Source organism: Acipenser ruthenus, chromosome 50 (assembly GCF_902713425.1).
Source record: "Acipenser ruthenus chromosome 50, fAciRut3.2 maternal haplotype, whole genome shotgun sequence".
Taxonomy (NCBI): domain Eukaryota; kingdom Metazoa; phylum Chordata; class Actinopteri; order Acipenseriformes; family Acipenseridae; genus Acipenser; species Acipenser ruthenus.
The window spans coordinates 1905557-1919748 of NC_081238.1; the positions used below are offsets into that span (position 1 = coordinate 1905557).

The 14192-nt window shown below is 42.3% G+C and overlaps 1 protein-coding gene across 1 annotated transcript; it reads left to right on the forward strand.

Moving 5' to 3' along the window:
* The first annotated feature begins 207 nt into the window (after positions 1-207).
* LOC131721952 (acetylcholine receptor subunit beta-like) lies at positions 208-13546 on the forward strand. Its single transcript, XM_059015357.1, has 11 exons — positions 208-214; positions 531-715; positions 969-1013; positions 1558-1667; positions 3026-3134; positions 4150-4297; positions 5767-5952; positions 7997-8220; positions 10848-11023; positions 12778-12904; positions 13271-13546. The coding sequence occupies exons 1-11, from the start codon at positions 208-210 to the stop codon at positions 13409-13411; spliced, it is 1458 nt and encodes a 485-aa protein (XP_058871340.1). The 3' UTR covers positions 13412-13546.
* The last annotated feature ends 646 nt before the right edge of the window (positions 13547-14192 follow it).

Sequence of the window (14192 nt, forward strand, 5' to 3'; positions counted from 1 at the left end):
AGTAGTTACTTAGTAAATACATGGGTACTTACACTTAATTACAATGTTATTATGCATAGTTCCAATGTACTTAATGTGTAAAACCTTTTGCATGGTATATGTAAGTACACAACTGTATCAAAAAAGGGTTAGGGTTGGGGCTAGGGTTATATCATTCAAACTTGTTTTACACATTAAGTCTTTGTAACTATGCGTAATAACATCGTAATGATGTGTAAGTACACATGTATTTACTAAGTAACTACTATGTCAATAGACAGAGACATCAGGGTGGATGTTATTGAAATGCTTGTTTACTTTTGTACTATTTATTCTACCAGGCAGGTAAATATTCAGCTGTCTGATCACCCTGTGTGCTTGTGTCCTGGTGCAGGGGGCTGTGAGTATGCTGTCTGATCACCCTGTGTGCTTGTGTCCTGGTGCAGGGGGCTGTGCGTATGCTGTCTGATCACCCTGTGTGCTTGTGTCCTGATGCAGGGGGCTGTGAGTATGCTGTCTGATCACCCTGTGTGCTTGTGTCCTGGTGCAAGGGGCTGTGATCATGCTGTCTGATCACCCTGTGTGCTTGTGTCCTGGTGTAGGTGGCTCAGAGACAGAGCGCCACCTGCTGGCGAAGCTTTTTCAGAACTATAATCTGAAGGTGCGTCCGGCGAGGAGTGTGGGGGAGCGGGTGCAGGTTCGAGTGGGGATGACCTTGTCCCAGCTCATAAGCCTGGTGAGAAACACAATGGAGTCCCACAGCATTGACTGACTGACTGCATGCACTCCCATGAGCTACCATAGGTCTCCAATGTGCAGTTTTGAAAGATGTTATAGTGAACGTGGATTTTCATTTTAAAACATCTGGTGTTAAAGAAAGTGTCCATGCTTTACTCATTCAGTGAATCTTTATTAAAATGCTCTGTCACTCAGCAGGCATCGAGATTACAGCTCGTTTGAAATTGCATTTTTTTGTTGTTGTTTTGCAGAATGAAAAGAATGAAGAAATGACTACAAATGTCTTTATGAATTTGGTAAGTTGTATTTATGATTCAATAGTAATGTGTTCACACATTCTTTACAACCACATGGTCAGGTTTATTAAGTCTTTTTTTACAATCCTAAGTAAAATGTGTTTTTCCAGCACCAGATTGTTTTTTGGAGGAGTTGAGTGGAAATGTTGGAGTCAGTTCTGTTTTTGAAATTCTGTCAAATTAAATTGTACATGTTTATTAACATTTAGGAACTACATCATATTACAAGACTTGAACTCCAACTCCCCTACCCTCTTCTCCTCTCCCACCCAATCCTCTCCTCTCCTTCCCTTTCCTCTCCCTTCCTCACCTCTCCTCACCCTCCATCTCCTCTCCCTCCATCTCCTCTCCCATCCCTCTCCCTCCTTCTCCTCTCCCATCCCTCTCTCTCCTATCCTCTCCCTTCCTCACCTCTCCTCACCCTCCATCTCCTCTCCCACCCCTCTCTCTCAAATCCTCTCCCTTCACCTCTCTTTTCCCTCTCCTCTCCTCTTCCTCCCTCCTCTCATCCTTCCCTCTCCTCCTCCCCCCTCTCTCCCCTCAGGCCTGGACAGATTACCGGTTGAGTTGGAACCCAGCGGAACACGACAACATCCAGGTCCTGAGAATTCCTTCAGGGAGGGTGTGGCGTCCTGATATCTACCTCATTAACAAGTGAGTCCCACTGCAGCACAATAGGGCTTTCATTCGCCTCTTCTGAATCACATTGCTATGCTAAGCAATTGTTGAGATTGATATAACTGTTTCAATTTAGGTTTAAACATTGCTTTATTATAATAACATTTTCAATGGGCTCATCCAGTTGATATTTCCCATAATAACTGGCCGATTATTATGGGAAACACGCGCTCATGAACACCAGCAAGTGTACAAGTATGTACAAATTAACAAAAGTATTGTGCTGTTATATTGGGTCTCTCATGCTGAATATGAAAATACTAGCATAAGTAAAAAAAAAATAAAATAAAAAAAAATAAGTTGAAAACAATGGAATATTTTTTTAACATAAAGTCTTCTTAAATTCCAAGATTGAAATAAAGGAACACCAGCTCTTTCAGTTTGTCTTCTGAAAGAGAACGTCTCCGATCGGACAGGACAAGATTATAGTTGCTGCGCTCAGCATCAGCTGAATTTGTTTACAGCTGCATTTCTGCATCTGTGTAGCTGAAAGATAATGTGTTCAAATTAGCAAGATGGTCAGCTGTCGATGACCAAGTCGATGTCAATTTCTCCTGGCGGTGGAGCGCTCTGGATCGCATCGGGTGCCACCTTCACAGTGTACAAAGCCAAACCAAAAACATCTTTTGCTGATATATTTACAACGTGGGAACTTTGTCGTGGCATTTTTTTTGCAAAATCGATTAATGTTCGCTTTATCCTCAGTGTGATCCTACAGTTTTCTCTATCCTTCTCTGTTAACGGTGATATTATTTAATATTACGCGCCTATGCGTGGTGATACGTATTTTATTGTATTGTGTAATTCCCCGGGGTGTACCCCAGCGTGAGCTGTCGAAATGAAAGGACTTCCAACCGTACCTCACATAGCTGCTGTCTTCTGTCGCTCGCTTCTCAGCTGGGGTGGGATGCTTGGATAAACCCCTCGGGCTCCGCCCTCTGGATTAATGTAGCATCTCGGGTGGGCATTAGAGTGTTCACCTAAGTTTAGGAGCTTGGCTTGGCATCTCAGCCCACTGAATAATATGGAGAGGTGAGGGCTGGACATGAACCTTAGACGTCTTACCATTCAACTCTTACTAATATGAAGACCCTTTGGCTGATCTGTGTTCCTGTTGTCTACAGTAGGCAACTAGAGCTCCTGAACTCATAGTCAAAGCAACACAGATGTATCTGAAATAAAAACAAGACAGTGTTTGATTCATTGCAACGAGACCCACAAAGCATGATGGCAAACATCACAAAGGTGAGAGAAAATAAGAGGAATTAGAAAATGTCATTTGACGTTATTGGTTCTAATGCATAACTGCGGCCTTCCTGTCTCTTTTCTGTCAGTAACGATGGGCAGTTCGACGTTGCTCTGTATGTAAATGTGCTGGTCTACAGTGATGGCACAGTTAACTGGCTACCACCTGCAATATACAGGAGTGCCTGCTCTATCGAGGTAAGTACAATCCTAGTATAACCCAGTACAACCCAGTACAACCCCAGTACATCCCAGTACATCCCAGTACAACCCAGTACAGCCCAGTACATCCCAGTACAACCCAGTATATCCCAGTACAACCTCAGGACATCCCAGTACATCCCAGTACAACCCAGTACAACCCCAGTACAACCCCAGTACAACCTCAGTACAATCCAGTACATCCCCAGTACAACCCAGTACAATCCAGTGCATCCCCAGTACAGCCCAGAACAACCTCAGAACAACCCCAGTACATCCCAGTACAACCCAGTACAACCTCAGAACAACCCCAGTACATCCCAGTACAACCCCAGTACATCCCAGTACAACCCCAGTACATCCCACTACAACCTCAGAACAACCCCAGTACAACCCAGTACAACCCCAGTACATCCCAGTACATCCCAGAACAACCTCAGAACAACCCCAGTACATCCCAGTACAACCCAGTACAACCTCAGAACAACCCCAGTACATCCCAGTACAACCCCAGTACATCCCAGTACAACCCCAGTACATCCCACTACAACCTCAGAACAACCCCAGTACAACCCAGTACAACCCCAGTACATCCCAGTACATCCCAGTACAACCTCAGTACATCCCAGTACATCCCAGTACAACCTCAGTACATCCCAGTACAACCTCACTACATCCCAGTACAACCCAGTGCAATCTCAGTACATCCCAGTACAACCCCAGTACATCCCAATACATAAATATTCTTCGCTTAAAACTTCAAATAAATTAGCATTCAAAAATTCACCTTTACCATAATGTGTGTGTTCTTCATATAGGAAAATCTGAGACCTTCAAAATGATTGCAATATATATTAATTAAGATTAACTGGAATTATTTTGTTAGCACGGGTAGGCCTGTTTAGTAAAATCAAATGTATTCCGAATGCATTCATATTGGAATGCAGTCCTGCCCGCTGCGTTGCAGCTGCCTTTTTTCTAGAACCTAAGTCATACAGATTTCCTGTCCCAGGTGACGTTCTTCCCTTTCGACTGGCAGAACTGCACCATGGTGTTCCGCTCGTACACCTACGACGCCTCAGAGATCGATCTGCAGCACACGCTCGACGAAAACCAACAGGAAATCAAGGAAATCATTATTGACGAGAACGCGTTCACTGGTAAGAAAAAAACAGCAAAGAACAAATATCGCACACAGTCGCTCTGCATTGGTAGGGCATTTCACATCAGGGATTTTTAATAAAAAAAGAGTTTATTTTAATATATAACACATTTCTAAGTAAGGGTGTGCAGAGAGCCCATTACTCACGCTGGTACTCCTACTCAGAATCCAATGCTTATAGGAATACTGGTAGTGGATTTACTCAGATCACTGGAAGTAAGCAGGGTTAAAATCAGCAGGTCTCTTAAAATGCATCTCCGCCCCTGGTTTTCACTGAGAACGTGACCAGACAGTGTTTTAATGTTAACCCTCCGTCAGCGATAATAATTGAGCTCACACGAAGGGTGGAAGGTGGTATTCTATTGTACCTGCAAACTTACATGTACAAAATCTTGTAAAAAAAAAAAAGCAACCATTTTATCAACACATACTGGGGCTTCAATATGAAGTCGCATTGCACATAAAAAAACAGCTTTAATTTTTTCATCGAAAAAAACATGTACCAAGAGATCTTGCACAGATAACAAAAGAAAGAAACACAGGCTTCTTCCCTCGAAAACTAAAAAAGAGAATTCCAGTCCAAACAACTTTCAAAGTCCTGTAAAGAGGGTGTGCAATAGTGGTAGTCTAGTATATGAAAGACATCAGAATAAAATCATATTTTTGTTCAATAATGTACTGTAGGAGGTAATCAGCAGGCTACTGTAAAGAACACAGTGCAAATACAGTTCTGAAAATGTATGTACTATACACACATAGCCACTCATTCTAAGATAGGAAATTGACATACGACGAAAGAAAAAGATCTCTAGGGCTAAATCAATCATTTTAGACGTGGTACATCATTATCAGTTTTCTACCAATGTGTGTGTGGCACAATCATTCTTCCTGTTTGTGGCTGCCACGAATGATACCACATTGGATTCTGTACCACTGACCATGCAGAAACATGTTTTGGAGTAAAATTAAGAACTATTGCCCCACATATTGGTAGTACATTGAATTTCAATTCAGTGATTTTCAACATCAAGGCTCCTCACTATTTATTAGCCAGACACTAACAGAAATGAAACAGAATCATTTAACATTGGAATCAATTTGCGTGGATGTCTTTCCCAGTAGTAGACTACAGTGGCATTGGCTGTTGTTTTAAGACTTGTTTGTGCTGTATTAATCAGGTGAATAGTGATGATAGATTGGAAGAGTTGATACTGTTTATTAGATTCACTGTGATGTACAAACACTAGCTTTGAAGACCTCAATAGTTTTCAGGTGTGGACATTTGAGAAAATGGGTCATTGCTACATTTGCTGACACATTCAATTGATATGGGACCTGACTTGGGCGCTGACATATTCAGTGAATGGGAAGTGCCATAACAGGAACAGTGTCACAGACCCCCGTATATAAGATGTTTTTAACAGACTGCGATGCAGTCGTCTCACGTCGTGGTTTTGTGTGTCTCAGAGAACGGGGAGTGGCAGATCCGCTACACGCCGTCGCGGAAGAACGTGGGAGACGACTTGTACGAAGACATCACCTTCTACCTGATCATCGAGCGCAAGCCTCTCTTCTACATCATCAACATCATCGTGCCCTGCATCCTCATCAGTGTCCTCTCCATCTTTGTGTTCTACCTGCCTCCCGATGCAGGTAACCTCCCCACACTGGCACCTCGGCCACAGGGGATAAGAAGGGATGATACTCTGATCTCCAAGTCATTCTCTTGAGTGTTTTAAATTGGCAAGTGTTCATATAAAACCTGTTAGAAACATGCTGATTGTGAAACATGAAGTGATGCTTTCCCCCATCATTTGCAATCTACACATTATAAAGTACCAATCCATGACAATAAGACTGTGTCTTTTGGCAGTGTGAATTAATAGAAAATATCTTATGGCTTGCTATTAAAACCACTCACATTTTGCCTGTAATTATTTGTCTTTCCTTTGTTTCATCCATTTGATATAAAAGCTATTTCTTCACTCAGACCCGACCCTTCTAAGGAGTGTGTAATTGTTTGGCAGTTTCAGTGACTTGTATTCACTGCTTGTGTCCAATGAACTTTCCGTGACGTATGAGCCAATCAGTCAAAGGACGAGAATCTTGATTTGCAAATACAGATTCACTTCATTATAAAAAAAAGCAAAAGAAAGAGATAAAGACCTCCCATTGCCCTGTCTCCAAGGAGATAAGGACCTCCCATTTCCCCGTCTCCAAGGAGACAAGGACCTCCCATTTCCCTGTCTCTAAGGAGATAAGGACCTCCCATTTCCCTGTCTCTAAGGAGATAAGGACCTCCCATTGCCCTGTCTCCAAGGAGATAAGGACCTCCCATTTCCCCGTCTCCAAGGAGACAAGGATCTCCCATTGTCCTGTCTAAGGAGATGAGGACCTCCCATTGTCCTGTCTCCAAGGAGATAACAACCTCCCATTTCCCTGTCTCCAAGGAGACAAGGATATCCCACTGCCCTGTTCCAAAGAGATAAGGACCTCCCATTGCCCTGTCTCCAAGGAGATAAGGACCTCCCATTTCCCTGTCTCTAAGGAGATAAGGACCTCCCATTATCCTGTCTCTAAGGAGATAAGGACCTTCCATTGCCCTGTCTCCAAGGAGATAAGGACCTCCCACTGCCCTGTCTCCAAGGAGATAAGGACCTCCCACTACCCTGTCTCCAAAGAGATAAGGACCTCCCACTGCCCTGTCTCCAAGGAGATAAGGACCTTCCATTGCCCTGTCTCCAAGGAGATAAGGACCTCCCACTGCCCTGTCTCCAAGGAGATAAGGACCTCCCACTGCCCTGTCTCCAAGGAGATAAGGACCTCCCATTGCCCTGTCTCCAAGGAGATAAGGACCTCCCACTACCCTGTCTCCAAGGAGATAAGGACCTCCCACTGCCCTGTCTCCAAGGAGATAAGGACCTCCCACTGCCCTGTCTCCAAGGAGATAAGGACCTCCCATTGCCCTGTCTCCAAGGAGATAAGGACCTCCCACTACCCTGTCTCCAAAGAGATAAGGACCTCCCATTGCCCTGTCTCCAAGGAGATAAGGACCTCCCATTTCCCTGTCTCTAAGGAGATAAGGACCTCCCATTATCCTGTCTCTAAGGAGGTAAGGACCTCCCACTGCCCAATCTCCAAGGAGATAAGGACCTCCCATTGCCCTGTCTCCAAGGAGATAAGGACCTTCCATTGCACTGTCTCCAAGGAGATAAGGACCTCCCACTGCCCTGTCTACAAGGAGATAAGGATATGTGATGAAAATGACAGTATTTCTGTCATTAACAAACACAATTTCCGTGATATATCTTGTTTTGCTGTAAATAAGATATCAGCAAGAATATACTGCAGCTCCCTTAACTCATTTGAAGAAGCTGCACGGTAATCAATTGCTTTTGACAGCAGCACGGTCGTCCCTTCCAACAGGTGAGCTGGGAGCAGAGAAGCACATTCCTCAGGCAGTGTTTTTGAAATTCTGCTGTATTAATATACTCATTTAGATCAAAGTTTAGTCCCATTTTAAAATATGTGGCATTTGTGAATATTTTGTAAATAGGTTCTGTTTTAAATCAGATGCTGCATGCTTAGCAAATACTGTCACCAACTTTTCACCTAAAAATGATTTCGCCACAAGACTGATATAAATAAATATCTGCTCTCCATGGCTTCCCATAGCTGCCTCTGGTTGCCTCAACAGGTGAGAAGATGACACTGTCTATCTCTGTGCTGCTGGCCCTCACTGTGTTCCTGCTGCTGTTAGCCAACAAGGTGCCCGAGACGTCACTGGGGATCCCCATCATAGTCAACTACCTGATGTTCACCATGATCCTGGTCACCTTCTCTGTGATCCTGAGTGTGGTGGTGCTGAACCTGCACCACCGCTCCTCCAGCACGCACGACATGCCCCTCTGGGTGCGCAAGGTGAGGCTGCATCTGGAAGTGATGTGGGACTGAATTAAAGGTGCTGTGAGAACTGAATTGGAGGTGAACTGAATTAGAAGTGATGTGGAACTTGATTAAAACTTTATGGAATTTGAAGTGGCTCCACTGGGAATTGAAGGGAGGGAATTAGGAGTGATGTGGGAACTGAATTAGAAGTGATGTGGAACTGGATTCAAAGTGGTATGGAAACTAAATTAGACGTGATGTGGGAACTGAATTGGAAGCAGTGTGAACTGAATTAGAAGTGATGTGGGAACTGGATTAGAAATGATGTTAGTACTGAACTAGATTGAGTTTTACATCTCCAACAGTCATCCTCAATTCACTGGCACATTCAGGATAGTGTAACTATGCCATTGCAGCTCCTGTTTCAATTGGAAAGAAGGTTTTTATACTTACGATGGGAATCAATGGAGATAATCTTGTGTAATATCACATATTATCAAAGTAGCCCTGTGTAGCATGCAGAACAATGTGTACGTCAATGGCTTACTGCATGCTTGTAATAATTTGTTTGTTGCACATGTGCAGTACAGTAGACTACATATTAAAAATGAACCCTAGCAATCAGCACTCCAGATAAGGTTTTGAGTCTGGGAGTAACTTTCTAATTTTAACACTGAGAGAGTAAAATGGATTTTCAGGGGGTAAAATGCAACATTACCTTGAAGCCATGAGTTATCTCGATTAAATACTGTACAGTCTTTAATGGTAATGGGGTAGGCATTAAAAAAGAGCCTTCCATTTTAACTGCAATGTTACTTTGAACTACTGTAAAAACTTGTTAAAACTATGTTAAAACTTCAATATAAAATGCATAAAACAGTTTGTTTAATATTTTAGGCATCTTTTTTAATGGCTGCTGTGTAGCTTTCGAATTTCTTATTCTTACTGCGATTGGCTGCAAAGACTAGCCAGGGCTAGCCAGAGATTGGATCATGTTTGTTGGGTTGGTTTATCTTGTATCCAGTTTCCTAGTAGCATTGTATTCTGGGAGATGTAGTTGTTAGTAGAAGTTTTAGGGGAGGCGGAAGGGGAGGCAGATACAATTGCTATGTGTATTTTTACGCATTCAATTTAAATTTAGTCCGGATTTCGGATTTTTTTAATGCAGAAAAGCAGCTTGTCCGGGCCGCTGCTTGCAATATTATACTGCATTTTGAGCTCCACAGTTGAAAAGGCATATCTGTTGTCTTGACACGTCTGTGTTTTTATTGCTTGTTTTGCATTTCATTGTTGAACTCCGGATAAAGTCAAACTCTGCTTACTGTCATAGTGTTCGCTCAGTCCCTTTTGAAGCGATATTCTAAGTGTGTTACTGACAGGGCAGCGTCCCTGGCAAGGCTCGTTACCAGCAGGAGGAAGACTCAGATACAGAAAGCTGCAGTTTAAGGGCTATTGCCCACTTTTACTACACACATTCACAAAGGAATAGGCACAAGGGCCAAAACAAAAGGTTCAAACAAAATAAGCTACCTTAATTCAGACTGGGTCCCTAGCAAAGGATTTTTCTCCCTGTTTATAGCATGTGGCTGGGCTTAACTCATCCTCAATTAATCAATTAAGCTTCAGCCACATTCTGAACAAGGATTTGGCAGAGATGAGATTTTAACCCCGTCCTTGCCAAACTTAAATAAAAAACACCCCCCACACTATGTACAGTAATAGTACAGCTGTGGTTTTAGCATGTGCTGATAAGGTATGATCAGGTGCCAGCAATCTGAGTAATAATCACACTGGTTCAGAGAGCGATGAGTCTGTTACAGCACCAAGGTCTCTCTCTTGGTGAGCCCGTTACAGTTCTATATACCCTACCTGGTATTTGGATCCTACATTTTCATGTCTGGTGTGTAACACTTTACCATTGCATTTCATTTGTCACTTATATCCACTTCAGGATTGATATAAAACAAGTTTTTCAAAGTGCTACTATTGACAGCCCTCTTCATTATTTCTATTAGGGATTTTCAGATACTTTGCAGGTTTTATGAAGAATTCCCTTTAACATCTTTTAAGTGGTATTCACTATGGAATAACACCTCTTAAAAACATGTTCATGACTCAACACAACACAGTGTGTTTCCTCGGTTACCCTTCTTCACACAATTATTGAGTACCAATCAACACCAACCTGACAATTTAATATAGAACCTGTCATGATCAAACTAAAACCACTTATTTTTTATATGAGATTATTTGTATGCTTTTCTTTCATCCTTTTGATATCAGCTCATTTTGATTTTTTTTCTTGATTCGTACTTCCATAGAAATGTGTCTCCCAGTGTGAGAAACATCTCTGCTGTGAATTGTGAGATTGTGGAGGAACGACTGAACCTCTGAACTTGACAAAGAAAGCCCTCTCCCAGTATACAACTGCTAAGAACTCTTAAATCACTCAGTGTGGATTGCCAATGCAGCTGTATAGATGAGGGGAAATGAGAGGAAGGCAGCTTTTCTTGGTGTGAAATGAGCACATGTTCAACAGGCTCCAGTTTCATTTAATATCAGATTACAAAGCCTGTGAAAGGGAATGATTTGTGGATTCAGAGTATCTGCACAGTCCCTCCATTCTGAAGCTGTATCTGATCTCAGAGCCCCTGTTTCAGATTTTCATCCACATTCTACCTCGGTTTTTGGGGATGCAGCGACCGAAGCCTGAGGACCCCCTAGAAGAGACGCTGCCACCCAGGAAAGAGAACATGGTCCGGTTAAACAGTCGGGGAGGTGACGAGTATTTCATCCGAAAACCGGACTCTGACTTCATCCTGCCCCGTGCCAGCAGGTACCCTTCAAAGTGAAGAATTGATTCAACTCTGTAAAGATATATTTAATTATTATATAATGTAATAATTAAACATTGGGTATATATATATATATATATATATATATATATATATATATATATATATATATACCCAATATTTAATTATTACATTGTAATTGTATTATTATATGCTTATTTTAACTGCTTCATAGTTGCTATAGCGTCAGTGAATTGAAGAACAAAAAAAGTCCAGTTTTTTCACACTAGAAATCTGGTAACCCTAAGCAATTGAGAGATTGATTTCATCTGTTATAGAACAAAACCAGGTCTGGTTACAGATCAAACCATAACCTGTACGCCATCTTGACAGTAAACCCTACATCTTGGTCACGCTAACAGGGATAAATAATGAACGCTAAATTATTGAAAAGCCCAACCACTCTAAAGTTCTAGAGCGATATGCTTGTTTAACGAAAATTCACAGATCTCACGCATGGCAGGAAAAACCCCTACAGCACTACTAATCTGTTCAGAATTGAAGACAACGCTGCAACAATGTGATTATCTCAAGTACAAATTGAGTAGGAGAAACTAGAGAAAGTCATCTACAATTGAAGGTCTTATTCTGAAACATTTGTCTTCTTATTAATGCGGGTGTGCAATATTATTATACTGATGTTGAATAATCTTGTTGCATTATTAACAGTCCCTGTGCCCCTATAGGCCTGTGTTAACAGCCTCTTGTCAGTAGCCTTGTTAATGGCTGGAGAGCCCCTCTGTTCTGCACTAGGCCTGTGCAATGACAGGAATGTTGCAGTGACAACACACTGCAACACTGGCTCTGTGACAACTATCTGAGAGGCAAAGTGTGAGAAATAATCATTAGAGGAGACCAAGGCTGTAAAATCCATGTCATACCTCTTTTTATTAACGCTAGCAATATTATCCCTGGAGCCCAACCAAGTCTCTCTCCCTGTGTCTTTTTAGTCATAGTTTGAACCTGTATTTTAATTCTTATTTTGGTAAAGTCACATTTATCACTATTGTAAAGTGGTTGTCCTTAACAAAATAATTCTATAAATATGTTATGTTGGTGCACTTTCATTCGCTATGCAGGTCTCAAATGTGCAGTTTTGAAAGAAACACACATTACAAAACATGGTTCTACACTAGGTTTAAGAAAGTGCTCAGTTTCCATGCCTTATTCTCAGGAAGTTTATTACGGCTTCACTTAATTGGTCACCTCTGCAGCGTCTCCTGCATCAGAGCCTGTTATTGGCCGAAAGCATGTCAGTTAATTGGGGAAGCAGCTGATTTGCTGGTAAGAAGGCATTCTAAGAAAAGGGTGTGGACAATTTCAGTCCAAATAAGTGGAAACGCAGATTTATTTCCCTAGTGTAGTTCCAGATATTTTCAAATAAAGATACATGTTTACAATCATATAGATAAGAACATATTAAATTGTACAAGTGAGAGGAGGCCATACAGCCCATCAGTGCTTGTCCGGTTCCCAGTAGCTGATTGATCTCATAACTCTGTCAAGTTGTTAAAGGATCCCCTTGAGTCAGCATCAATAACATGGCTCATAAACCTATTCCATATCCTCCCCACTCTCTGTGGAAGAAGTGTTGCCTACCATCTGTCTTATGACCCCTAATATCTAGCTGTGCCCTCTGGTCCTGGTTTCTCTGCTGCTCCTACAGTATTGGTTTGGGTTACTATCGCTTGTAAATACTAGGCTCAGTGTGGTTTTCCCTCTGGTTCTCCTGCAGGTGTTCTGTGGAGACTCACTTCGACGGGCACAGTCGTTGTCTTATCCTGCCCCCTGACCTCAAATCAGCCATCAAGGCCGTGACGTACATGGCAGAGCAGCTCAAAAACCAGGAGAGCCAAAACACGGTGAGAGAATAAATCTAGCTCCCTGTGTGACTGAGGCCTTCCTAACTCTAGCTCCCTGTCAGAGGCCTCCCCAGCACCAGCTATCTGACCTAAACTCTCTATCTATGAATCTGTCTTTTGGTCTCTCTGTCTCTTTGTCCGTGCATCTATAGGTTTGTCTCAGAAAAATGCTGAGAAAAAGTATAACAACACAGTTACTCCAAACTATTTAATCTTCGAAAAATGTTTACATTTTGAGTTTTTTCTTTGAACTGATTAAAATCAAACTCCCTCTTTTTCCCTCTCTCCCTCTCCACTGTCTGTCTTCCTTTTCCCCTCTCTATCTCTCTCTCCTCTCTTCCCCTTGTCCCACTCTTCCCTCTTTAGTTGACAGAGGACTGGCAGTACATAGCGATGGTAGTGGACAGGCTATTCCTCTGGCTCTTTGTTCTCATCACCTCTCTGGGGACCCTCGCCCTATTCCTGCATGCCAGTTTCAACTACATCCCTGAGAGCCCCTTTGCCTGAGACAGAAAACCACCCTGCACCCCTCTGTACCCCTCAATCACTCCCCTGTACCTCTCAATAAAACACTGTTGGATCCCAGGCCTCCAGAGGTGAAAGCCCTGCAGTGTATTTTTTTTTGCTTGATCCTTGTATGTATTCAGCTGTTGAATAAAATGATAAAGGACCATAGTGTGTTGAGCCACTCTCCTTGTGAAAGACAATGAACTAGGGTGACATGGGTGAAGCAGCCAGCGCAATGCATTGAGAACATGCTCTCCATTGAATGGAGCCTGTGGGGCAGAGGCAACTTCAAACCCCTAAACAGAAGCCCTGTCCTGGGACTGAACAGCATGGCCAGCTGCAGACGGGAGCCCCCGATGTGCAGCACAGTACCTGGGGAGTTTCAGACATACTTCTCAATGCACGTGACTGCTCCAACACAAGGGTAAACAATTCAACCATGGCCAAAATTTTTGCATCACCTAGAATTTTAGGATTGAGACATAAATAAAAATGAACACAGTTTAGGTCTTTTATTTAACATCATGTAATCAAAGAAACTACAACATGATATTGCAAAAGTCTAGCGGAAGCCATAATAGTAGTACAGTAGTATTTCATGTTAGATTTCAAAATGTCACATTTTTCAGTTTTTGTCAGTTCTTCAATAAGTATATGGAAAACTACTAAAGCGGTGTGTGATTCAATATGTTAACGTGACATTATTCAGAAGCTTTCATTCCACTTTATGAAGCATAGGAGGCTGTGTGGTCCGGTGGTTTAAGAAAAGGGCTTGTAACCA